Raw genomic sequence first — 27746 nt, 5'->3', positions numbered from 1 at the left:
CAGATAGTTAGAAAGAGTGGTAGACATAGAAAAAAATATCGGAAAGATATAGCCATAAAGAAAGACAATTAGATAGAGATAGATAGATAGGTAGATAGGCAGATGGATAGATAGATAGCTAGGTAGATAGATAGAGTAAAGATACATAGAGATAGATAGATATAGTGATATAGTGTGTGTGTGTGTGTGTGTGTGTGAGAGAGAGAGAGAGAGAGAGAGAGAGAGAGAGAGAGAGAGAGAGAGAGAGAGATATTGTTAGATGAGTTACATTGAAGAAGGCGAGATGCCGAAACGTGTCTGATGGACCCAACCAATGTCGATAGACAAACTGAGATGAAAGGTAACGATCTGATTGCTTGCACAATTAAAATGGAACGTTATGTAGTTTGCGCAGTATAATTACTTTTGTTACCTCGTATGTTGGACTACTCTACGTAATTATATCAAATTTATATTACGGAAAAAATAGCCAAATACTTTCCATTTCCAAGAAAAAAATTTCTCTTAGTACAAAGATAAGAAGTATAACAATGGTTTTAGAAATTCATTAAAATTTGACTTCCTTTAAGTTTTAAAGTTTCTCCATTTAGATAAGAGCGACATCTGTTCTCCAATAAAAAAGGGCATTAGGATTTGGTTAGGGGGACAGTCATTGCTTTGTTTACTTGCAAAGTTTAGAAAGCCGCATTACCAAATCGGATAAGGGAGACGAGAAAAAGAAGAAAGGGATAAAAATAAAGATACTTTTTTTATGACGATTCATGTATAAGATGGCGCTGTTAGGGGGTCGTAGAAGAGACAGATTACCATGTCCCCTTAGTCTGCAGGATCGCTGGAACATCTGCCGGGGCAGGCGACCTCGCTTCCCGGTCCCTTGGCTGATTCAAACGTCTGAAATTATGCAAATATCCAGGCAGTGCCAACGGTTACATGTCTTCTTGAATTGTTAATTTAATAACAGACCCGGAGCGGCAATTGTGGGCGGGTAGTGGCTCAAAAACCGACCTAGGGGCGTTTATGCTAATGCACCGAGGGAAGGCAGGGATATTGTTTAATTCCTACGACTTATATTTGAAATGGGACGTCAACCGAACGTACACCGGCAGAAAGACTAGGTACTTATTCAAATTAGAACCGCGGCAAATTTTATTACACGTCTCCTGCCTCCCTCTTGCTGCTCCGAGTCCTATTTTATGTGCATAAGTTTCCACTTTATCTCCACTCCCTGCCGCCGCTACCGTTTCTTTATACTCTTATCTTTCCCCTCTCGACTTAGAACGTATTTTTCCTAGCATAATGGAATAGAAATTCTATATTATTCTTTATTAAGAGTTTGCATGTATTCTCAAGAGAAGAAGGAGACGTTTACGAAAACACTTTCAAATACAGTGTTTATAATAGCATTTCATTAGACTTTTTTAATCCTTCCTCTCAGTTGCATAATGTTAGTTACTTTAATAATAGTAAACAAAATTAATAAAACGTAAAACGGAAGAATAAAACCAAATAATGCACTCATATATCTTATCAAGCAACCTAAAATGATAATTTTTATTATACAAAAGCCAAAAGGAAAACCAAAAACAATGAAATTATAACGCTTTATAACTAAAAACTAATAGGCAAAGGCTTATTTCCGAGGCGTGGAATGCTTTTGGAGAAATGATATACTTTAATTTTCAAAATTTTACGTCCTTTCACCTACCGAATCTGCCCTCCTTTGTTAGCCGACTCTTCATGATCAAAGTTATCAATAATCGCTCGAACAAGACTTTTAAAAAAAGAAGAAAATTTATTGTCAAAACTGTACAACGTTTAAGTTTCAACCGACAGAGTGACGGGGAGATGGCTAACACACGAGTAAGGCAAGGATATTTGAGATTAGGGTTTTTATACTATTTTAAAGAAATGCTGATTAAGATGATGGCGGGCGTCTGGACCCACCAGATTTTGCTGACGTGTTGGTCTGAGGGAAATTTGGTTACTCCATACTTCAATTATATTGCACAATATTTTTTACAGTTTAGGGTTCGTATTGAAGTTTGCTCAATGATTGAACAAAAGTTTGAGCGAGTCTTTTTTTTCTTACATCATAATATTTAATGTTGTAGGATTAGTATTTCGCAATATTTTAACTCTATGTCTAGGTTTTGAATGCCTTTTGTCAAGTCGGTATTAAAAATGGCGGAGAAACCGGCAAAACTAAAAGAAAGAGAGTTCATCGTTGATTACATAACTGTGGTGTTTAGTGACCGTTAGTTAATGATTACTTGGAAATCGTGAGATACGGTCTGGTGTGACGTAAGTTTTAGAAAAACATTTTCTTTATTATGCCAACGTTTCGATCTTTATTGAGATCATCTTCAGGGCTCAAAGTGTTTCTTTCTGTGTAGATGTCTCATTATTGTGTGACGTGTTGAGAGTGACCCAGTTGGAAGTGAGTATTGTTGATTACATACATTACAGGGCGGTCAGCTCGTTGTGTTTAAAAAAATTTTTTGTGACAGTTCATCTAAAGTGGTGTAGAATGCCATAAACTTCTTGGTTTTATTTCGATCCGTTTAAAAGTTACGATTTTCTCAATGTTTAATTAAGAAAAACACGTTTCTTTGTATAAAACCTAAATTTTTTCTACTCTAACGTAACTTTTGACCCCATTCATAGATTTAGGATAGTATTTCCTTTTACATTAGTCCATTCTTCTTCCAAAAATTGGCAGTGTACGTACAAAATAACTGTACAAATAAATGAAATTGGCGAAATGGTAATTTTAGATCAATTTCTTTAAACCGCAGCTCCCTTTTTAGCTAGGTTTTTTTGATGTGCAAATTTTGCAATTGCAATTTCAGTAGGAATTTGGAAAAACGTTGTCCGTGATTATTAATTAGCAAATACATTCTTCAAATTATTTATTAGTAATGAAACTAACTCTCTTCGGAATAAATACCTGATCAACTCTTCAGTCATGAATTTAATACCCATACCACGTTTTTAAATGGTTTGACATTTTTCATAACAGTATAAGGACGTTGATCGAAAATTAATATTTTACATATTCATGTTCTTGTTTTTGTGCGGTTATTTTGTATGAATACTGGAAATTTTTAAAATAAATGCGGACTAATCTAAAAGGAAATTTTGTGGTAAAATTAAAAATTTGGTCAAAGGATGCGAAAAGTTTCGTTAGCGTGGATAAATTTCAAGTTTTATGTATATACTAAACACTAACTTTTCGTATATAAACACTAAAATATCGTAACTTTTGAACAGATTGAGATAAAAAACATGAAGTCTATGGCATTCTACTCCACTATAGATGTACTGTCATGTTATGTTTTTGAGCATATATAATTAGTATAAACTAAATTAGTTATGTTTTTGTATATACTTTCTGCTTCTTTTTTTTTACTATTACCATTATTATTATTTGGAGATGCGGTCTGGTGTGACGTAGGATTTAGAAAAACATTTTCTTTATCGTACCAACGTTTCGATCTTTATTGAGATCATCTTCAGGGCCTGGGATTTATAAACATTGTTTAAATTTTACAAATACATGTAGGATGTGAAAAAACTTCACACTACACATTATTATTATTATTATTAATTGTCAAACGAACCCAGCACACATATAGTCTGCAAGAATCTGTGAACAAAGATTGTCGGAAACGACCAAGTTATAGGTATTCAAAGGACCAATAAATCAAACGAATATGAGCTAGCACAGGTTTATTGATAGGTAAATAGTGTGCGTTTTGAAAATCCACAGCTATATTTTACTCGACAAATTGGTCTAATGAACGGGCTCAGTTGTCGGGAGTCAGCTAATCCCGACAATGGACATTATACGGACGTGTCATCTGAAATCAGACAGCTAGTCATTGTAGATACAACGCACTCACAGATAAGCCTCACCTTCCATGTCTTCACTAGAAGCATCTCGAAGAATCCAAGGAAGCTCTTCCTGCAACAAGACCCAACACGTTAAGAAAATTAAACTGGATAGTACTAATATTGTTGTTATATTGAAGTTTGAAAGTTCTTGGCCTGTTTTCCACGACCTCAAGTCTCTAGAATTAATACTAGAATATATAAAAGAGCGAGTTAGAGATATAAAATGCGGTCATTCGCCGAATGTAGCTATACCTTCCAACTTATCAGACAGAAACGAAGTAAAAATAGGTGAATCAAAAACCATTAAGCATCACATTTAAAAAATTTCGTATCAAAGGGTGTTCATGTAGGTATATTCTTACAAAAATTCACCAAATACTGCAGAAAATTTGAAGAGAAAAGCAGACAAAACTTAAATCGTCTACAATGTATCATTGATTATTTCTACCTAAATACCGTAATAACATAATAAAAAGTTAACTCAGTTTTCTGTTTCTTAGAAACTTGGATTGCATTAGGGTTCATCATTAGAAAAGCTGTAACCTGGAAAATTTACGTAATGATGGTAAAGTACAGGTCAATGGCGTGTTTTAGACATGCGTTTGACCACGCAGCAAACAACGAGGAAATGGACATCCGGAGATGACTAATCGTGATTAGTCAGCTCATCTACTCACACCAACAAAACCAATTTCATAAGGAAAATTGCAAAAATTGCTAAAAGTATAGAAAAGATACGAATGTAGCAACCATGTTAGCAAACATTTTCCTTTTTCAATGGTAAAACTATTGACCACGGTATGGTCATTTAGAATAAAACAAATTCAGTTGTTACTGCTAAGATTTTCACCTATTGACATAATTATGTTTTTTTAGAGGAGATAACATTGCCAACAATTGTAACAGCTTCCTCTCAAGTCTTTAGATATGTTCGGAAATTTCTCCTTCATTAAAGGAAATTGTAGATCATCTGTATAAAAATCTGAATGTCAATCTGTAGACCTATTTAAGGTTATTTTGCCCTGATGAAAATAGTCTTGTCAGTAACAACCGAATTTGCTCTTCTGAAAGACCCAAGGTAGGGTTCCGGAGTGTTCTTGAAATATTTTCTGTGTAGCTTACATGCCCATTAACAAAGAATAACTGTTAATTACCCTTTAAAACGGTACCATTTCCGTTACAAGAAATATATAAAAATGTATAAAAATTTAGAAGGTAATACTTTCATAGCGTCCTCGATATTTTGCGAGTACCACTTTCCACCGGACACGTTCATTTTGTTGATAGGCTTTCTTCCATTGTCAAAAGTCCGCTCAAAAAAATCAACTTCCGAGCTCTCTAAAGATGTAGCTGATTGGAACTAAAACAAACAAACATTGCTTTCAAATTACAGATTGAAAGCAGTTAACTAATTTGTCGATATTCTGAGCGTAGCTGACAATTTTTCTAAAACAATATATATAAGTTGAAAAATGGCAAAAAGGAGGGAAAATTCAAAAGGTGGGGTTGAGATGGGAAGTTAGTGTCCAAGTGGATCGAGGTCACGATAGCTCAAGTGGTAGAGCAGCGGCGTATCTAGCCGAAGATCGTTGGTTCGAATCCCGCTCGTGCCTTGACTTTTTTTATCTCGACTAAAAACCTTAATTAATTGTAATATAAGGTAAGGTTGGTTAGGATATGTTAGGTTAGCGTTAGATTAAGTTATGTTGGTTAGGGTAGGTTAGTAATGGTTAGGTTATGTACTGTTCAAGTAAGGGTTTGGCTAATGAACGGGTTATATAGGGCAAGGGTGAGAGTTACGGACGCGTTATTATCGGTTGGGTGGGATTACATTAGGAATATTTAAATTAGGAAGAGTTATGGACGGATTAGATTAAGGTTAAGGTTAGTAGTAGAATTACGCTGAATGACATGTAAGGTTAACCAGAAATGTGGTTAGAGAAGGTTAGGTTAGGAATGGAAAGGTTAAGTAGGGCAAGGGATTGGGGAAATGCTAAGCCAGGTTAGGTTGAGTTAGATTAGAAATAGCAATGATTTGGAAGAGTGGTTAGTTTACGATTAGACTTAAGGAGATTAAGTTAGGAATAGATTAGATAGTAATTGAATTGAGGTTTCGGAGCGTTACGATTAGAATTAGGACGTGTTAGGTTAACTAGGAATAGGGTGAAGAGAAGGTTGGGTTTGGAATGGTTATGATATGTCGGGCAAAGTAAAGGTAGGAACGCATGATGAGAACTTTATGATTTCCCTTTTCTCGCTTGTTTTTGATGATCAGAAACGACCATGCTTTACAATCTTGATCGTCTTTCAGAAACAGAAAACAACCGTCAACAAGACATGACTACGGTTACAAATGGCCATTTGTCTATGATACTATCTGGTTAATATGATTTTGTTTCACATACGTCATGTTCATTTGGTGGAATAGGATCATCGCCAGGAGGTCCCTCCTGTAGGATCCACGGCACAGACTCTCCACCACCGACGTTCCGATCTCTAAACCATGCTAAATCATTTGTTATATCGCTACCCTCCATATCGTCGTCGTTTGGCTTGCGGCAATCTTCATCATTCCTTTTCTAAAATAAAAGATAAAACATTGAACGAACAAGAAAGCAACGTTAATCTGTAAGAAAGTTTTTTTTTCACAACAACCAAGGGTTACTCCTTACTTATCGCACTGCAAATAATTTGTGTGCTTACTTACTGATGCATCTGATCTCTTCCAAGCCATCACAAACACCTGTAAAATAAAATAGCAATAAATTAATGTGTACGAAGGAAAAGTTTATCCAAACTTACAATAGTAGCTGTAAATGCTAATGCCGCTGACAAGCAATATACTGCCATATTGTAGTCCGGTAATTTCATATCGACATCTGCCATGACTTTGCTACCAGCGGCTTCTTTCGTAAGTATTCCTATCTGAAATTTAATGACACTTATTAAACTACTTTTTATAGTAATGGTTTTCTATATGTTATATTGTGGTGATGTATGGTATTTCACTATTTCAAAAAGGTCAATTGTGATCAGGCTTGATTAGGAACATTTTGATTTAAAAGATTTATAATCAAATGACTAGTGATTCCATATCTACGTTTAAAAAAACGTAGTATACGCCGGCGATAGACAAAAGGTTTTTATGTGTTGTGACATTTGAAAATGGCCAAAAGAGAGAAGGTTAGAACGGTTGTAGGTTGAGATGGAGAGTTGGTGTCCGAGAGGATCGTAGTTACGATAGCTCAAGTGGTAGAGTAGCGGCGTATTTAGCCGAAGGTCGTGGGTTCGAATTCCGCTCGTGTCATAGACTTTTTGTATATCAACCAAGACCTTACATGGAAAGAATAATTAATTGAAAACTATGGAATTTGGTTATGTGATTTTTTTCTTAATATGCAAGCATTTAGTTCAACTTTATATCAGAGCTGTCTAGTAATAGCCAGAAATATTAATTTTTGCAGGAAATACGATAAGATTTTTATAAAATGCCGAGACAGGTTGTTATAGGGATTTTCTCGGATCGGTTTTAATGATTTAATGATGGCGTTTAACATTTTCAACAAATTATTTTTCGGGGACGCTGTCTCAGTTTTTATGCACAAATCACAAATTTTATATATTACGTTAGGTTTTTTTAGTCATACTTCAAAATGTTTTTAAACATTTACACACAGATAAGGTTTATGCCGAGTTTGTAATGCAAAATCATTTTTTATTAAGACGTCTTTTCTTGATTTTTAGGCAATATATAGCAAACAATTTTATTAGTATTTTCACGCATAGTTTTTGTAAGAAGGTAAATCAAAACAAACTGTTTTTTTCAAATGTTTTTAATAATGTGTGATAATTGTGAAAAAAAATGTTAAAATTTTTCAAAATATTACGAGGTTATTTCAACTACTAGCTATATGAACCCTCGGGTTGTCTGTGTTTTTGACGTAAAGCTCATTTGGAAGTAGGTCGGGTTCGAACACACTTCATTTTCACATTACTTCATCATGTTCAACTTTCATACCTAGAAATCAGAACAGTCAGAAGCATCCACACACCTACTGAAACCGGGTTCCCAAGTAACTAAGTCTTCCTAGAACACAAAAAGCCGCCACCCGGTAGACACCAGCACTTCACAACCTCCGGACAACTAATTTTTGTTATCACCTTTCTTACTCCAGTTGCATTTAAACATTTAATTGCCTTCAGAAACTTGAATAACCTATCCATCAGAGAAGGGTCATCACGAACATAAACAGCCTACAATGACCTATTCTAACCTAACAATAATAGCTTGTTTGTGTTTAATCTCTTCGTGATTGAAATACAACATATTACATTTTTTATTTACCTACGTTTTACATTAGATGCCATGCTTCCTGCCACAAACAAAAGGACATGATTTTAAAGCAAGCTAGCACATCTAAATTTGTCGTTTTGTCTAATTTTCGTCATGAAAAACATGAAGCCCAGAAACTCGCATAAAAAGAACTTTAACTTCACGGTTTTTAAGGAATCAATGCCAAAGTCTTGTTCTAAATGGTGGAAGGAAGAGATGTTTTTGTTCCAATAACACATAATGGATTCAAATACTGAAAACAGCACTAAGCTATTGGTACACGCTCAGCAGTAAAATTAATACGGAAAGAATATTTAAAAAGAAACTATAAGCAGATTGTACGTTTTAAACAATATCTACCATAAATAGTATTATGAAACAAATTTCTTTAGAAAAAAAGAAGGAAAATGTTTAAAAAATAAACCTTTTTAAGTACAAATAATGTCTAAATACACTGCTCACCCATTCTTTTATCTGTTGCCCAACAAATAAGAGGGAAGGTAGCGAACGTTCCATGATTTCTTGATGATCTTAAAATTTATTTTTTTTACAAAGGATTTTTTACATTTTATTCCATCGAGAAATGTTTTGCAGCTGTTGGATGTCGTGAACATGTGTACTTATTAAAATTTATGTATGAAAAGTGTTTTTATACAACGTTTTTCTGATAAAATAAATCCCAACAATCCCAGCTGCGTATTGGTTAAAAAAATTGTGTCTGCGTGTCCTAGTTTTTTAGACGTTTACCAAACATTGGATCGCTCCTGGCACCGGGGTGTTCTGTTTAAACTCAATCCTTTCTTATGCTGTACATACATTCTCATCCTGTAATCCTACCTACCTAATCGTCTCTTCGTCGTTACCTACCGAACCACTAATTCTCCGATACATTGTAACCTGCTTGTGGTGGTCACAAAAGGAAGCATCTTAAGCCCGCTGAATTTTAGTATATGCCCTTTAAAAAAAAAAAAACACGCTTACTTTTGTTGGCGATACCACAATCGTCTGTAAAAACATAAATCCTCTCTTAGCAGTTCGATTTCTCCAACATCATAAGAATAACAAAATATGAAAGCAAACTTAATATGTTTTTCCCTTCAAAGCTGAAATACTTTTTCCGATTTATCTGGGTCAAATTCTACGTCAAATAAGTGAATCTGAACACAGACAAAAGGTTGAATGGGAATCATAGACGAGTCTTAAAATGGCACATGTGAACTAAAAGAAGTGCTAGACATAGTGTCAATACATAATTCACAAAGCTATCATTTAAACAGCTCATCTATAGATTTACAAAAGCTAAAAATTGCATCCTTAACATGAACCAGCCCTTCCAGTAGGAATGAGCATCGATAGTAGATGATTAGAAAACATCGATGGTAGGCGACCGATGTTCGATATTTTCAACATCAATGTTACTGTGTCGATGTTTTTTTTCCATCGATGGCGGGCTGTCGATGTTATATAAACTTTTTCAGTTTTTCCTAATTTCCACTTTTGTGAATAGGGAATGACCCATATTCTCCTCATTTGAAGGTGACCTATCAGAACCTGTCAGGAGTTATTCAATTTTTTACTTAGTGGCACATCTGTTCCCCCTGAAAGATAATTTTCCATAGCTCGACTGATTATATCGCAAACTAGAAATTGCTAAGAGAGGATATATTGTCTTTGTTTTTTAAATTGCGTTCCCGAGAAGATGTGATTGTGTTTCATTGTAAAATTTGTATTCATAAATTCTAATAAATAAGGGATATGGTTGATTTTAGTACTTACATGTTAAACCTTTACTTTTTTGAGAATGGGACAGGAATTGGGCTTGGGTGAAGTATGGATGTTTTCAAAGTAACGAAGAAAAACGGGAGGTGTTTTGAGTAAAATTCACAGGCACAAAATTAATAATAGACGTGTTTTATTTAATAGGGACCTAGAGACCTATAACTGTAAATTAAACCAACAAGCAAAAATAATTCCTCATAAGTGTTATTAAAAAATAAACTTAATTTTTATTACTCAAGTTTCTAATACAGGTACAGAAATGACGAATTTTGAAAAATTAGCTTATGTTTTTAAAATGGCACATAAAAATAATGTATGCATATGAAAATAATTTGTGATTTGAGAGATGAGTACTCAAAAAATCATCGATATATAGACTGTAGAGTCAATGGTCGTACCACCATCGATGATGAGGTAACGATGATTATTCGATGGTGTCCATCGACGATTTTTTTATTTTATTGATGCTCATCCCTACCTTCCAGTTCAAAATCATGTTAGTACTTTACACTCAAAAGCTCCGAATCTTTTCCTTACTAATTCATTTAGTTCAATACGCAACATCAACACATCCTATTCAAATTATCTCTTCATTCCAAATACCTCAACTCTTTCTTTTCCAATCTTACCCTCTCCCTAAACTGTTAGAAATTTCCATCTATAGGGTATAGGCCATGCAGTCCAACAGGAAGATATTATATTGGTCATACAGGAAAGATTGATTGTATACTAGGTTTCTAGAATTATTCTTTGAAATGGTTTATAGGTTGTGTAGGGTTTTTCTCAGACAGACAAGAATCAATTGCATACATTGATGCAGCGTCAAAAGAAAAGTTTTTAAACACATCAGTTTACAAGGAAATAATCTATCTAAAAACCGTTTTAAGCCGTACCGTTTTAATTAGCGATGGAATATTTAGTCTTTTTGGAAGAAAGGCTTTGCGCACATTAATGACAATGATCAGTGTCTTTAGATAGGAGTAATGATTTCCGCATCCACACGAAATGTAGAAGTACCCTATTAGCAAGGCAGCGTTAATCATGAAATATAAATAAACCTAAGCCACCTCTTTTTGAAGTGTTTTGACAAATTAGTCCTTACCGAGAGTCAGTGTAACGGAGTGCTTACACGTAAGATGTTTCAAAATGCCCACTAAACGAACAAACCCGGAAAGTTAGAGTAACTGAAAACTATCGTAAGAAAAAACCCTATTTTTTTTGTCAGGTTATCATAATAATTAAAGAATAGAAAGGAGAGAGAGAGAGATAGAGTGAGAGGTAGGAAGATAGATAGAAGGATACATAGACAAATTTGGTGGATATACAAATTCATAGATAAATAGACAGAAACATCCATTATTTAGGTAGACAGATAGATAGATAGGAAGATTCTTAATAGAAAAATAGTTAGATAAAAGATTAATCAAATATGTATATAGATAGATAGGTAGATAGATAGATAGATTCATAAATAAATATGTAAATAATTAGATAGATAAATAGATAGATAGATTTGTAAGTTTGATAGAAACAAAGGAATACAAAAAGAGATTGAGAAAGTGAGAGAAAGAAAGAGAGAGAGGGAAAGAGAGAGGAAGAGATAGAGGAAGAGAAGGAGAGAAATAGATGAATATATAAGAGGATAAATATATTGTTAGAGAGCAAGAGAGAACGAGCTGGATTACGAGAAAGAGAAGGAGAGAGAGAGAGGGGGGTGAGAGAGCGAGGAAGAGAGAGAGAAAGAAAGGTAGGTAGATAGATAGATGGATGCATAGAAAGTTCGTTGGATATATAGATAGATGGTTCGAAAGGTAGATACATAGACAGAAACAACCATTAGATAGGTAGACAGATAGATAGGTAGATGCTAATAGAAAAATTGTTAGATAGAAAGATTAATCAGATATATAAACATATAGATAGGTAGATTCATAGATAAATTCATAAATAAATAGGTAAATAATTAGATAGATAAATAGATAGGTTTATACATTCATTATTCAGATATAATGAAAGACATACAAAAAGTGGGTGAGAAAGTGAGAGAGAGAGAGTGAGGAAGAGAAAGATGAAAAGGAGAGAAATAGATGAATATATAAGTGGATAAATATGTAGTTAGAGAGGAGGAGAGAACAAGCTGGAGTGTGTCAGAGGAAGAGAGAGAGAGAGAGAGAGAGAGAGAAAGAGAGAGTGAGAGAGAGGGAGGTAGGAAAAGAGAGAGAGAGACATACTGTCATCATACAAGGGATTTCCATTCTATTTGAAAAAAATTGAAATGAAATATTGCCTTGTAATATTTCCTTTACAAGGTACAAGTATGCAAGTATGTTAAAGTATTGTCCGTGAAATTGAAATAATTCTAGAACCTAACCACCCAGAGCAAACAAGAAAGAGATCTTGACAAATCGAGAAGTGGGGATGTTATGCCATTTGTTGAATTTATGCAAGCGACTTTCTGTCAACTCATTCTTTGGACGTTGATGCGTCAGAGCGTGAATCAAGTGTTTATTAATGATACTACAGACAATATGTTTTTTTGGCGGAAGAAATGTCGATTAGAAACGTCAGCTCGCTCAAAATTCGTCTCGAATAACAAAAGGACCGTTCATTCATGATTCCCCTGATACTGTGTCTGTTGTTTTTGCCTTCTTGATATTCCTTTCATAATACTAACTACGGTTGAATTCATTATTGAAGAAACAATTTTCCATGGTTAAAAGCCACATTTTCACTGAAAACGAACTCGCAAGCAACATCTTTACCATCATAATTTTTGCCTTGGCTCAATAATTTGTAGATGAAGTTTTTTATTTATTTATAAGATCGTCTTTTCATTCCAAAAATTGGAAGATTTTTTAAATTATCTGTGCACTCACTCTACTAAAAAATGCCTAAAAGATATTATGTAACAATTCTGTTTTCTAGATCAATATAAATAGATATATATAGGGAAGGAGGAAATGAATAGTGAGTGGGAGAAGTAAGGAGAAAAAAACGAATGATAGATCGATAGAGATAGAGAAAGAGAGTGAATGAAAGAGGGAGTGAGGGAGTAAACGAGTGGAAGAGAGGGTGAGTGAGAAAGGATGAGAGAAAAATAATTAGATGAATCTTGAAAGAAAAAAAGAGAGAGGACACAAGAGAACGAAACTTTATCATATCCTAGGAATACATTCTCTTAAGAAAAAAACTACTAATACAAAAATAGTATAAGAGCAAGAGAGAGAGAGAGAGAGAGAGAGAAAGAAAGATATGAACGTGAGAAAAAATCGTAAGTTGAGGAAAATAGACGAAAAGATAGAGGCAGAGTGGGTAGAGAAAAAGTGAGAGAGAGTGAGTGAAAGAGAGAGAGAGAGAGAGAGAGAGAGAGAGAGAAAGAGAGAGAGAGAAAACAGACAGACAGACAGACACACCCACACCAACCCACCAACACACACCCACACACACACACACACACACACACACACACACACACACACGCACTGACAAGATAAGTAAATTGACCTTGGGTATTTATTGACCATGGTTACAGAATTAGTGATGTGTACCAATTTTATCAGTGGGCGTCACTTTAAATTATTTAGTCTGAAAACCTGAAAATAAAGTAATTTGAAAGTTGTATGGTATGAATCATGTAAAATTTAAAAAATTCAGAAAAACTGTTGAGCTAGAAACTATTATATTCATAAAACATAAAAACGATAATTGATAGTCAGTTTACGCTTTAAATTGCCCTCGCACTTTACGAAAATTACAAATTACTGGCTAAGAATTCGAACCTCTTGCAAAATGAACAACTTTTTTTATTTAGGGAGAATAAGAGTGTTGATACAATTAATAAACATAAAATTCATAAGGAATTGAAATGTCCTAAATCTAACTTACGGATAACGGGCATCTTCAGAATAATATGGGTTTTAGAAAGCACGAAGGAAGAGAAACCAATAACATTTGTTTTCGCGCTATACGAAACTTCCATATATGCGTAATGGAGTTGTCTACCCGAAAAACACCAATAGACACGACGAACATTTTCATTTGTAATTTGCATTTTAATTCCTTTTCGGATTTTTCATCTCCGGCGAACAGGACTTCATCTCATTCTAGAAAAGGAAAACAAGTTTTCATCGAGGAACTAACATTTGAGCTTACAAAAAAATTAACCGATTATGAAATGACATTACTTATTGATAGTAATAATTGAATGCTGTACTCGCTAAACGGTAGACTCATTAAGAAACACGAAAATGTTATCATTATTTAGAAAAATAAAAATAGGATAAGAGGAATAATATTGCCTTAAATCCCATAAACTTTACACTTTTAAATATTACAATAAATTATCTTGATTTTTAATAATTAGATATAGTTTGTAGAAAAATTATTTTTAATCGTTTATAACGCTACTTTACTATGTATTTACTATTTATCTCTTTACCTCTAAATTCTTATTTTTCCTTTTCTTTCTAACGTAACACTCATACACTCGCATACTTTCTCCATTGTTTCTATATGTTTATTCATTTATCTATTAATAAATCTTTTTATCTGTCTATGGATAAGACAGTTGATTTCTTCACTTCTTGATTGAACAAACTCTCTCTCTCGCTCGCCCTCTATCTCTCTCTCTCTTTCTCTCTCACTTTTTTCCCTTCTAATATATTTGTTGTTTTGCTTCGAATTACAAGTCCCTATGACTCTAAAACACGTTGAAATATAAGTAAAAAAGAGGTGTCAGCGTCGGTGAGCCGAGACTGCAGAGAAGCTGTACAGTGCTCTCGTTAGGTGGCCCTCCAATGAGCAGACTCAGAATTTGTATCATCCTTACCCGATGAACGATAGGCCATGAGAAGTCGACTCATGAATAACTACTTTTGGGTTATAGCCCTTCGAATGTTTCCAGCGTGTAGGGAAAGTTGCTCGAACTATCACACCTAATTGAAAGTTACAACTCCTTGGCTCCATACAAAGAGCGTGTAGCAGTAAGAGAATTGTGTTGAAACACAGTAGCGAGTATCTGGCGGGGCCCTTCTTCCTACTATTCGAAGAAACAAGATTTACTGTATACGTTTAAGAAAGTTTAGTCCCTACCGTGTGTTGGAAGTGAATGTATTTATTGGCGTGAATGTGTGGAGGGATGGAATTGATGGTGGAATATTGAATAATTCATCCCCATCAATTCGGTTTTTTATTAGGGGTAAAGAGTGATGGAAAAAAGTAAGAATGCATTTAAGGTTGAGTGAGAGTGTGAATGGATTTAGGAATTGCACGCGTTGGGGGCTGAAATTACGTAGCTAGTACCCATAGCCCAAACTTCGCGGATAAGGCAGGGGTCAAACCGTGGACGGTCAACATCTCGTGTGATAAAAAGTATTTTTCTAAAACCTCGTAACTTATTATTACAAAAATAACAAAATAAACTATTGAAACTTACATACTTTAATTCACTTAAAAGATAGATGCCACAAAATACTTCTGTTGAAATGTATAGTCGTACCGATCCCGCTTCGTTATAAATGAAGTTCATACAACGAAAAAATCCTCTAATAACCCAAAGTAGGAGTGCACAGGTGAGCCTGAGTAATTAAATTTCCTTGGGGTCTAGGTATAAACTCGGTTACCGCATAAATATCTAGCCGATGCGAATAATCCACGGTTAAAAGGTGGGACGCAAGAGTCACACAGTAATGGAATACAAGCCGGTTATTACATTATGCATAATCATGTTTTCCGCACGATTGTCCCCTTGGGGGATGTTATTTGTGCCCTGGTAGGACAAAGGGACCACTTGGTTTATAATCAACTTATCCTTATCTATCTGTTAAATTAACCCTTCTCCAACATTCGATTGCGACTGCGTACGACTCAGGAGACATGGATGAGGATGTAGGTTAGAAAAATCAACAATTCATTGTGCAGCCCCTTCCACTTTCCATACTGGCTTTGAAATTGCTTTTGCTTCATCGTACATAAATAAATGTATGAAATGCATATTGAAGAGGAAACGATATTTCCGCAAAACTTCCAAGAATTCATAAGTTACTAGTTAACAATTTTTTAAAAAAATTAATATTTATGTAAGGTCTATGGTTGAGATAAAAAGGTCAGTGTCAACAGCGTGATTCGAACCCACGACCTTTGGTTAAATACGGTCTAGAAAAGCGGCGTATTTAGCCGAAGGTCGTGGGTTCGAATCGCGCTCCTGACAGTGACTTTTTTATCTCAACCAATACCTTACATAAAGATTAATTAATTGAAAAAAATTATTTTGTCAATTGGACCACGGAATCTAATGAATTTTTTTAAAATTAAGATTTTGTTGCGATCATCTTGGAAATTTATTGGGAAAAAATTGTTCAATAAAGTACTATGAATTATTTTAAGGAATTTGAACTAAGATCAATTACATCAATTAAGTAGAGACTTAAGGGCTTAAAAGAACAACCCATTTCCTCCTGGTGCTCTTAAGATAAATACTTTGAAAACTAATTAACGTATATTCATATAATTGACTTTGACTCCGAAACTCTCAATTTATTTAATAAATTTAAACTTTACCATAATATGCTAACTTGAGAGTTTACCGGATTCATATCTTCTAGGAACGTGACTATTTTTTTAAACATGCTATCGTAAAAAAAAAATTGCAATTTTGGATTTAAAATGTAAATTCCACACTCGTGGGCACTATGGTAAGAGTAATTGGCATTTACATAAAATGGTATATAATAAGGCTCCCTCGGTCATTTTTCAAAGGTTGCCGTTTTGGTCTCTGATATAACTGATGAGCCAGTGGGCGTGCCCGGGTGCAAGGGTGGAGTTCCCGGTGTAGGTTTGGTGCAATATGTCGTCAGATAAGGAGCACGGAAGAAACAAAACATCCATTAGAGGTAGGACACGCCCAGGCCTAAATAAATGTCCTGCTTATGCCGTTATCGACCTGGAAAATTCATCATACTTCATAACCCGCTAGATATAAAAATATTACCAAACTTATTCGATTCAGGACAACCTTTTAAAAAAATAAGGAGGAAATTCATGAAAGGGAAAATTTCCGCACTCATATATGAATTAAAAATACATTTTTTCTACTCTATTTTTGTTTATAATATAAACACCTATTAGTGTTTACTAAAGAATGTAAGGTTAGAAATATATTTTACATAATACATTCTTCTCTCCCTCTCTCTCACTCCCTCTCACCCTCTCTCTCACACACACAGTCACTCTCTCTCTCTCTCTCTCTCTCTCTCACTCTCTCTCTCTCTATCTATATATCTATCTATCTATCTATCTATCTCTATCTTTGACTCTCTCTCCCCCTTATTTCTTTCTCTAGCTCTCACTTCTCTCTTATCTCTTCTCTTTCAACTCACACACACCGTCTGACAAAATTATTTCATATTTGTTTCGTTCAGATATCTAATATATCTCATATATTAGCAGTTGTAAATAAGTAAATGAATTGAAACAAAACAAAAAACTATCGCTTTCTCTTAACTCATAATTTTATCTATGGCTGTCTGTCAAATACACATATTTTTCTCTCCTTCTTTCTCTCTCCTCCTCTCCTCCCCCTCGGTCTCACTCTCTCTCACTCTCTCTCTCTCTCTCTCTCTCTCTCTCTCTCTCTCTCTCTCTCTCTCTCTCTCCCTTTCCTTTCTCTTTTTAGCGCTTGCAATTCACAAACACCGTCTGATAAAATTATTTCATAATTATTCCGTTCAGATTATCTAATATATTTCATATATTAGTAGTTGTAAATAAGTAAATGAATTCGAAAAAACTATTGCTTTCTCTTAACTCATAATTTTATCTATGGGTGTCTGTCAAATAGACATATTTCTCTCTCTCTCTCTCTCTTTCTCTCTCCTCCTCTCCTCCTCTCCTCCCCCTCGGTCGCTCGCTCTCTCTCTCTCTCTCTCTCTCTCTCTCTCTCTCTCTTAGTCTTTCTCGGTTTTGGTAGCTCTCTTTCCTTTCTCTCTCTTTCTAACTCCTTTTCTTTCATAATTTCAATATTTCAATCCCCATTCTTTCCATATCTCTCTCCCTCTCACACAGTCTTTCTTTTTCTCTCGACATTTCTATATTCCTAATACTATACAATCTATTCTTTTTTGATCGGTCTTTCTGCCTTTTTCTCTCTCTCTGTCACTCTCTCTTGCTCTCTCCCCTTCTTTCTCTTCTTCCACTCATTTATTCTGTCTTTGTTTTTCTATGCATGTGAGTGATTCTCTGCTTTGTTCACTGTTTCTCTCTTCTGACATGTTTAAATATCTATTAAAAAACATGCCTTTGAAAGGTTGCGGTACTACGATATACAAATTAGTTACAGAGATATGTAGTAATGTGAATGTTACAATTTAAAAATAACGTGATAAAATCCCTAGACATTGTCTTGAAACTATAGTCCTGATTATCTGGACATTGCTGATATTTTATTCAATTCATTGTTTTTGTTTATTCACTTGACATTTTGAAAAGTTTTTATTAATATAAATAATGACATTTTTGAGGCAATCACCCATTTATGCCTTAAAAAATATTTCGGGTTTCTCAGGCGGAATTATCTTAGCGGAAACTACTCATTCATAAAACATAAAAGCTGTGGATGACTAAGAGCGCTCATAACTGAATTATTCTACACTTTTCTTAAGGAATTATAGCTCCTGGAAAGGTATTTATACACAAAAACGTCATAATTTGGCCAAATTTATCTTTATTAAAGTGACACAATGGTTTTATTATGCAAGATTAACTCGCAATTTATCCGATTTGAAGAAGGTGTTGGCCGAGACAGTGGGCCGAGATTTATTTTACAATTTCATGTATTCCGAGTACAAGTGTTATATAAGTGTGAGACATGTTTCAAGGGTTGAGCTATCTTTGTAAACAGGGACGGCGAGGATCCCTTAATCTATTGCAGATGGCCGGGGCCCCTTAAATGTCCAAATATATAGTCTTATTATACGCTACATTTCTGGCCTCCGTTTCCCTCGGGACTCGTTACGGGTCGCACACAATTGCGCTTTCCCACTCTTCCCCATTCCGTCGAATTGCATATTTCACAATTTTTTCGCCTACGGAAAAATAGACCCACTCTTTCGGTATATAAGCCATTCGCGAATATTCAGCGAATGCAGTGTATATCTACACCCGCAACGGTACTTAAATAAAGCTCACCAATAAAAATATTAAAAAACGCTATTCTAAAGTGCTTTTTTCTTCTCTACTCCTGCAGATTTAAGATACGAAACTACTCGAGAAAGCCGGAGGCGAAAAACCATTCTACAAACAAAAGTAACCCACCTTTAAGTGCAATATTCACCACGCGTTTTCTCTTCTTTTCTTACTTTGTATGATGAAAACCAATTATTTTAATTAAAACAAACAAAATGTTGATGATTTTGACAAATTAAAATCCAAAACGTGTAATCTACCTTTGTCTGTTTGTTTTTTCTTCCCACAACTACCTTTGCTAGCAGGGGCTTTAATTTGAACCATGTTACATACGACATATGGACACGTACATATAACAAATAATTCAATTCAAAACATAAAACCTGTACTAAAACATGTGTGGTAGTTCGTGACCGTTAGTCAATGATTATTCGCAGATCGTGAGTTGCAAACTGGTGTGACGTAGGTTTTAGAAAACATTTTCTTTATGGTGCCAACGTTTCGATCTATATTTAGATCATCTTCACGGCCTGGGATTTATATTATTTTAATTTTACAAATACATGTAGGATGTGGAAAACAATGAATTTACACAATGCTAGAAAACTTTTAGATTAAAAAAAATGAATATATACATGATAGAAATTTTTAGTATTTGTACTTACTCAAAGTGTTTATTCTCTGCGTGGTTGTGTCATTTTTGTGTGTCGTGTTGTGAGTGCCAGTGAGATATTGCTGTTTTGTGTCTACATACGTTGGGTTTTGAAGGAGTGGGGAGGGAAGTCGGGATAGAAAGGCATTTTTTATGAGCAGTCGGCTTTTTTGAGGTGAAAGGGAAAAGCGTGGGTAATGGTTCGGCCTGATGATCCTTTCAGGATTATGTAGACGGGGATAATTTGGGAAAGAAAAGCCAAATTGTTGAAGATTAGACTATGTAGAAATGTTTGATTTGTGGAATCATCATCACATCACACAAAACATATAATATGACATGAAACGATCATCACATTCTACATATCAAACATTTCTACACAGTCTAATTCTTAACAATTCGGCTGCTTTGATTGAATCTATAATTTTCTAGCATTGTATAAATTCATTTTTTTAATCAACAATTTTTGTAGCATTGTATATATTTGTGTGGTTACCGTTAGTCGTTGATTATTCGTTGATCGTGAGATGCGGTCTGGTGTGACGTAGGTTTTAGAAAAACATTTTCTTTATCGTGCCAACGTTTCGATCTTTATTGAGATCATCTTCAGGGCTGAAAGTGTTTGTTTTCTGCGTAATTGTGCCATTCTTGTGTGTCGTGTTGAGAGTGCTTCTCGAACACTTTGAGCCCTGAAGATGATCTCAATAAAGATCGAAACGTTGGCACGATATAGAAAATGTTTTTCCAAAACCTACGACATACCAGACCGCATCTCACGAAATCCGAATAATAACTAAAACATGTTATATATATTTATGTAATCATAAAACGAACTGATATATATGTATTTAACGATTTTCAAACTAATTAAGATATCTTCATATCAAAACGATTTGTCTGAGGTGGTGGCCATGGACCAGATCGATGTCTGCAGGATGTCCAATTAACAGACGTCAATATTTCAGCAGTTATCCTACATGTCAAATTGAACTAAAAGGACCCTATAGTTCTATGTTTCATTTTCAATTAAATTCAAAATACCTCACTTTTCACAGCATTTCAAATATTCACAACTTTTTTCCAAAGTCCCTCTATCTCATAAAATATTAAATCTGCCGTCAACTTTAATATAACCGTAGGAGCAGATGAAAACATTTGTGAGATTTTTTGATATTTTAGTGCCATTTGAGGCGCACCGAAGACTATCGTCAGGTGGAGAGTGGAAGCACTGCTTTTTCAGTACATCTTACTCAAACATACTAAAGATGATTTGAGTTGTTAACAGGAGAAATATTGAAAAATCTACCCAAAAATGAACTGTGAAACTAGCTTGTTTATTGAAGGTTGTTGTTACGGCCGTACGCTTTCGGGCCGAGCCGCGGTGATCGGCATGTTGACAACAACGGAATTAACTCGCCGATAACAGGATTGTTGACATGACTCGGAGTTTTACTTTTTACTTACGCTCGAGCCTCGGTCGGAACTACTGCTTGACCTGTTGCTGCCCGCATCTGCCTTTGCTGCTGAACGCCTGCCGCCGCGTCAACGCGTCGCCTGACTTACATTTCGCCGGCTAAATAGGGGTACCCCAGAACACGCAAGTCGATTGTTTTTTTTTGTTTTTTTCATTTGTGTTTTTTGTAGATTTTTCTTTAATTTTTTTTACTTCATTTTATTTTGTATTTGACAAGCCGATCTTTTTGTTGTAGTTTGTGCGAGTAAGCCATTTAATTTTGTCATTCTACTTCTACAAGTATTTTTGTGTGAAATAAAAGCAGAAACTTATCCAGCATTCTCTTTTATTTTCCCTTTGTTCGAACCGCGGGGTAAAGATATACCTCGACCATAACTTGAGGTCGCCGAAGCCCCAACAGTTGTAATAAGAGGAAAACAATTTCCTGTTAAATGAAAAGTGACCAAAATCACAATGATAGCACGAATGTGAAAACCACCAATGGTCGCATTGTATAGAAAAATATTGCTAGTTCCAATGATATGAAAACTCTTCCATAAACTCCAAACATTCACGTCTGTTTAAAAAATTTAAATCTTACGACATAACGTTCCACAATATAGAAAATTCAGAAAATTATTGATATAACAAAAAAAGCTTTAAGAGAATCATACCTTCTCGTTTCTGGACGTATCCCAAGACGATAAAGTCTGGCATACAAACTTCATTCATACACTAAAAATGTATCTTCCCACCATAGTGGGTACATCTCCTATTCGCCTACTACTCAGTCAGCAAAGCTAAATTACGATTATTCAAATTTAGTCGAAATAAAAGCAGGTGTTCCCTAGGGAAACCTCCTAGGACTAATCCATTCTGTACACCGGTGGAAAATAGTGATGAAATATGAGCAACCTGATTGATAGATGGCCACAAGAGACCAAAACCCGAATAGATAGGTTTATATAAAGATAAATAAATATATGAATAAATAAATATTATACTCACTACTATTGTTCCATTTGTTCTCCAGTTAATTGTAAAACAGTTTTTAGTTTAATCTATATTCAATTCTGTTCCAGACGACGATTTGATAAATTTTAAACAATGTTTCCAGTCATTAAGAGACCGAGAAGGAGGATTTTATGCTCTAGTTGGTTCTAATTGGTAGGATTTAATAAATCCGTGTTTCCTTTTCAATGATCTGCTCGAACGTTTTACTCCCCGCCTGGTCACTGGTTCAGATCTAATTCAAAATAAAGTATCTAGATATATTAAATAAAACGGCTGTGTAGCTTCATGCCGTGTTTGTTATGAAGAGGGGTATCAAAGATTGAATTTTGCTTAAATAAACAAACTTAAATTTCTGTCAGTGGAAGTTATCGAATATTATAGATGGAGTATTAAATTACAGAAAACGCTTTTTTTTCTTTTTTTTTAATTTTTGGATTTCATGTTGTTCACACGTTTATGTCATAAGTTCGAAGTGTTGGGTATTTTTCTTCTATTGTAGAACGTCAATAAATGAATTGATATTCATTTGACATTTTTTCACAAATTTTCGATCGGTCTTGTTTGTAAATTATCAGTCTAAAAAATACATTAAATAAAATAAATACCTCAAAACATTCATCGAAGGTTCTGATTTAAACAGAATGCAAAAAATGTGTTAATTTAAAAGACAATTTAATCTAATACTTACGAATTCTTTTAAATCCACAATGTCTAAAACCAATTTATTGTAAAATAAACTGAGTTCATCTAGGAATTCGTTCATTGGCCTTGAATATGTTATATCCATGTCTTTGCTGTGCTCCAATTCATTAAATTCTATTCAAAAAATACAGTAACCGCAAATTACATATAGTAGTATAAGTTTACCAATTCGCACAATGTCAAAACAATAAATTATAAACATTTAATATCCTATGATTTTACCTTCTTTCATATTTCTCATGTTCTGTACATAATTGTGGATAGACCCAAGGCAGTGGTTCATGTGATATTTAATACGAACTGAAAATGAAAATTCTTCTTAAAAACGTTAGAATATGTAGTTATCAATCAAAAAACGTCGTCGTGAACCTAACACGTTTTAACCTTTCATAATCTAACCTAACTCGTAACTAACTCCGTCCCTAACCTAATCTAACCTAACCTCACCACTCTGCTAATTACGAACTTACTCTACCTAACCCTAACCTTATTTAATCTAAACCAGCCCAACTTAACCTAACCCTACATTTTTTAGGTCAACCAGGAAATATCCGTCTTCAAGTATCTTGTTCAGGCTAGAGACGTTCAGGGTGGTATCCTTGGTCTCATTCTGACTGTTCCGTCTCATTCATTCTCACTTTTTTAGATAGTACTGCTATACTATTCTCCAATAAAAATCACATCTCTTCCTTTATATTGATCTTAACAATATAAGGTTTTTGCTGATAAAGTTGGGAAAAATAACTGCTGACAGAAGCCTCTACGTATCGTCTGCGGCGTAATGGCTCTACTAATCCTACAGCTATAGTTCCTATAGTTAACCATGCTCGCTAGATTAGGCTGAATTTAACAAAAAACAAATACAAATGAAAAATATCAGGAACTGACTAGATATTACAAAATATTTTCTAGGCTTCTAGACAAATGATCTAAACTGACTATTCGAAACAGGCGACAGACATACCGACTTGAAAATAAGACGTCGAAAGGTGAGGTTCAATAAAACATTCCGCCTATCGCACTCAAATTTTCCAATTCCGAAAAACAGTAAACGGTGCGTATCTACCTATCGAATCACATAATTCTCACTGACTTTAACATTCCTTTCGTGAAATCGCGAACCACAAAATACCACAAATTATATTAGTTACACCCATAAAACTCAGTTTTAAGTTTAACATTCTGTGTAATCTCCAATAATCCTCTCAAGAGATTGAAACTGCTATCGTCTTGCTACTTGTTGGACATGGACGTAGTGTGTTTGTATAACCTACTGATTTAAAAGGCAAATAAATAAATTTTAAAAACTTTAACCTAACGGTTCTTTAATTCTACATAACCTAACCTACGCATTCTTAACCTAACTTATTCCTTATTCTAATTCTAACCTAAAACTGTCCAAATCAATCTATCTGTCGTTAGTTATCATAATCCAATCGTCGTCGTGCACTTTGACAATTCTTTTTTCTTTTCTTTTTCTATTATTATTATACGTTCACAAGAAAATCTATATCCTCTGCAATTAGCACTTATTGTCGCGACAAAATCGGGCAAGAATCGATTAGTCACAATCATTGCTTTTGGTCTGGTGGGACCTTAAACCCTGTCCAATCCAAACTTTAACTCATCCGAACCTAAACCAGAATAATCTAACCATTTTTATCCCAACCGGCCTCAACGGTTTAGGCGTTGACACAGCGCTCATCACTGCAAAGTAAAGGTCCCGGGTTCGAATCCGACATACTTACAAATGGGCACACCGGCACCCTGAGGGTTTACATGACCTCTGCTTTTGCAAACCCTCGTTAAAAAATGTAATACAATGATGTAATAATAAAACAGTGTGATTTATAAAACCAATTATTTTATCGAAAATCAAAAAAATCAAAACCTGATCTCTATAATTGATTTAATTTATACAATTGAATTTAAAAACCAGCTAGTGTAGAATTTCCAATTAAAATTCAATAGAAAAAATATGTTCGATTTGGCCTATAGGATGACATTTCGATAAAAAGCCATAACAAAATATATAAAAACAAGGCAAATAACGTGGTGGCGGTAGGTTTAAAATAAAAACTTGTAATGAAATAGAACATACCCATCGAAGTGTCTTTATCTTTGAACTTGGCACCAAGAAAAAAACCTGCATCAGAATATTATTTGTTAGAAATGATAAATGATGGAGTGAGTGTGGTGTTCAATCATTTTTAGAAAGATAGTTCCTACTCACAGTAAATACTTCCTGTGTGTAGGAATGATCTTTCTAGAAAGGATATTATTTGTTATATTCGCTAAGTAGAAAGTTATAAAAGAATTAAAACTAAGTAAAAAAAATTATAAAAATATCAAATATCTTTAGATTTACAGTGAATTTAGTTAATTTATATATAGTAATGTTTGGAAGTTAATGAATTAAGTATTATTGTGCAAAAAATCTTGGTTATTTGTTTTATTAAACTCATTCCTTTCACCAAATATGCCGGTAAAGCTAAATATTTTTTTTTAGAAATGTACTGTCTTAATCAAATATTTCATCTACTGATTACTTCGACTGCATTCATTTGGAATTAAATTCAGTTTTAATTCGTTCTTGATACAACAATAAAAAAACAGTCTTATTATCTTTGTAAGAAAATTTATTTATACGTATATGATGTAAATCACGAACTATAAGAAAGGTATACCGTCATCGACCATAAATGAGCTTGTCAGGATAAGCGCTGGTACTATCATGGAGGCTGTGACGACGATCAGGAATCGCCTGATTTTCTTCCAAATCCTTCTGCTCCCGAAGACCGAACTGCTGACTATCCTCCTGTGTGCGGTCATATCACCGGCTCCCTGTTCTATATAATCAAAAATATGTTAAAAAACCAACCCGTCAAATCGTTATCCGATGATGGAACCACGAGACGGCTTACCGCTAGTTAAGTCGTGGGCTTCAGTTATGTTTGAAACGTAGATCTCCCCATTTTCTCCGGCGTGTATGTGCACTCTGAGCAAAAAGTTGAGCTCGTCGAAATCATAGTCTTCCATAGCAAACTGCTTTTAGTCAATTTTCTTAAAGTAAATGTTTGTTGGTGTCTTTTTCTTTGAAAAATTACTCTTCACAAAGTTTTATCCATATTGAAATAACCCTTATATTATTGTAAACTTTCGTTAATTGGGAAAGTGTACAGTTCTGTGTTTAATTTGTCCTTTTTCTTTCTTATAAAAGGCCTTTTTAAAATTTGATGTTTTACCTCTATCATAGACAAGTGGGATCACGGCTCAACTGTAATTATTGTTGTGTTATTGTAGTTTGTACTGTTTCAATTGCCTTGTGGTGATTGTGATATATCTGTTGCTTCATCAGTTTTATGTTAACATCCCAATTTTGATTCTGACGTGTATTTTCAACGTTTTATTTTGTGAATAGACTTCAGTTGTCTTTTACGTGAATTGAAGATATTTTGAATAGATAAAAGATGAATGAGTGGTTCGGAATAAAAATAAGTTACATTGTTTAATTATTTCAACACATGTTACACCATCGAAATGTGTTACAACGTTACGCTCTTTTCTACCTCAGATTAAAATCTTCGTACTCGAATAAATCCGAAATGGAACCATTCACATCCGAACAGTAGATCATGTCGTGTTTTCAACTTCAGACATAAAAAATAAAACCTACAAAGAAAATGTCGAATCGTCACTTGTACGCACGTTATCTTTTACTTCCGCAACACTAAAGCTAAAATATTTCTCCAAATTTGAACAAAAGGCAGAAACCAACATTTTTATAAATATTGTGTAATGTAAGAGAATATTGTTTTTCATCTCGATTACACATGTACAGAAAAATAATTAAAACATATGATTAAGATAACATATTTCATACCATCGTAATTATTTATGTGTCGTTTATTTGTACAACCTGGATTATTTACACATGCTCTCATACTTCACATTTATTGTACCATACTCCTTATAATTTCACGGATAAATAACCAAACTAAAGTACAATATTGTAGATTTAAAATATAGAAATTCAGAACATTGTCCTTTTGTAGTTCGATGTACGTTGATTTTAAAATTATTGATTTAGGAAGTATTATTGAAAACTTATTGATAGAGTACAAAAATAAAAATTATAAAACTATAATTATAGAGACATTAAGATTAAGATTCTGAATAAATCTTATTTTCTGGTACGGATTAAAATTTCCAATTATAATTAAATAACATAGTAAAATCTTATTATTTTGAATAGCCAGGAGATATAATCTAATGGTTTGTAAAGAACTACTGAATATATCTATTAATGGAAAATTTAGAATAAGGTTATTAACTATTTTCCTGAATCGGTTGATACCAGAATAAAGAAGATATTCATGAAGAATATGAGGAGGGAAGATCAGATATTTTAGAAAACTTTTCAGAACCTTTGAACAATATTCCTTCTTAAGAATCCAGATGATTGGACATTACAAAATAAATAGATCTAAGTTAAAAAAAGCTTGGGTTCATTTTTTTTTATTTCTGACGGTTTCGTGTTGCACAAAGCTCTCATGTTATCGATAAGAAGATTATTGACACAATTAACGACCTAAATTACTTCGAGTTTTATTGGCATTTTAAACTTTTGTTTTCAAACTACAAAGCATGACTTCAAATGATTCCACTTCTGAAAGATATTTCTTTTGTAATTATGTTACTGAAGATATGATTCATTTTCTGGGTCAATATCCTTCGTT

At 34.2% G+C, this 27746-nt stretch overlaps 2 protein-coding genes across 3 annotated transcripts; both read right to left on the bottom strand.

Moving 5' to 3' along the window:
• Positions 1-3712: 3712 nt before the first annotated feature.
• Positions 3713-8876, bottom strand: LOC106672157. 2 transcript variants are annotated; one of them, XM_014403351.2, is made up of 7 exons: positions 8690-8875; positions 6697-6819; positions 6602-6637; positions 6300-6473; positions 5117-5254; positions 3916-3964; positions 3713-3860 (listed from the first exon to the last, which is right to left on the bottom strand). In XM_014403351.2, exons 1-7 carry the CDS (start codon positions 8741-8743, stop codon positions 3844-3846), a joined length of 591 nt encoding a protein of 196 aa, XP_014258837.1. In that variant the 5' UTR covers positions 8744-8875; the 3' UTR covers positions 3713-3843. The 2 variants fall into 2 exon arrangements, with proteins under 2 accessions (XP_014258837.1, XP_014258838.1); XM_014403352.1 differs by lacking the exon at positions 5117-5254 and having other exon boundaries at positions 8690-8876.
• A 13835-nt stretch (positions 8877-22711) lies between these two features.
• On the bottom strand, positions 22712-26831 carry LOC106672472. The gene is made up of 6 exons (XM_014403933.2): positions 25932-26831; positions 25695-25856; positions 25109-25153; positions 23230-23307; positions 22994-23121; positions 22712-22881 (listed from the first exon to the last, which is right to left on the bottom strand). Exons 1-6 carry the CDS (start codon positions 26044-26046, stop codon positions 22843-22845), a joined length of 567 nt encoding a protein of 188 aa, XP_014259419.1. The 5' UTR covers positions 26047-26831; the 3' UTR covers positions 22712-22842.
• Between the last annotated feature and the right edge of the window lie 915 nt (positions 26832-27746).

This window comes from Cimex lectularius, unplaced genomic scaffold (assembly GCF_000648675.2).
Source record: "Cimex lectularius strain Harlan isolate CLEC.00 unplaced genomic scaffold, Clec_2.1 scaffold167, whole genome shotgun sequence".
Taxonomy (NCBI): Eukaryota; Metazoa; Arthropoda; class Insecta; order Hemiptera; family Cimicidae; genus Cimex; species Cimex lectularius.
The sequence above is the reverse complement of the archived record's forward strand: the minus strand, read 5'-3'. Positions and strand labels throughout refer to the sequence as shown.

Bases quoted from the DNA above. Each gene is read 5' to 3' on its own strand.
- LOC106672157 (XM_014403351.2), bottom strand. From the start codon at position 8,743: ATGGAACGTTCGCTACCTTCCCTCTTATTTGTTGGGCAACAGATAAAA. The intron at 6,474-6,601 runs GTAAGTAAGCAC...CTTTTATTTTAG, and splicing joins GGAAGAGATCAGATGCATCA to AAAAGGAATGATGAAGATTG. The intron at 5,255-6,299 runs GTATGTGAAACA...TGTTTGTTTTAG, and splicing joins TTCCACCAAATGAACATGAC to TTCCAATCAGCTACATCTTT.
- LOC106672472 (XM_014403933.2), bottom strand. From the start codon at position 26,046: ATGGAAGACTATGATTTCGACGAGCTCAACTTTTTGCTCAGAGTGCAC. The intron at 25,154-25,694 runs GTATACCTTTCT...ATTCTGATGCAG, and splicing joins CTCATTTATGGTCGATGACG to GTTTTTTTCTTGGTGCCAAG. The intron at 23,308-25,108 runs GTATGTTCTATT...TTTCATTTTCAG, and splicing joins AGATAAAGACACTTCGATGG to TTCGTATTAAATATCACATG.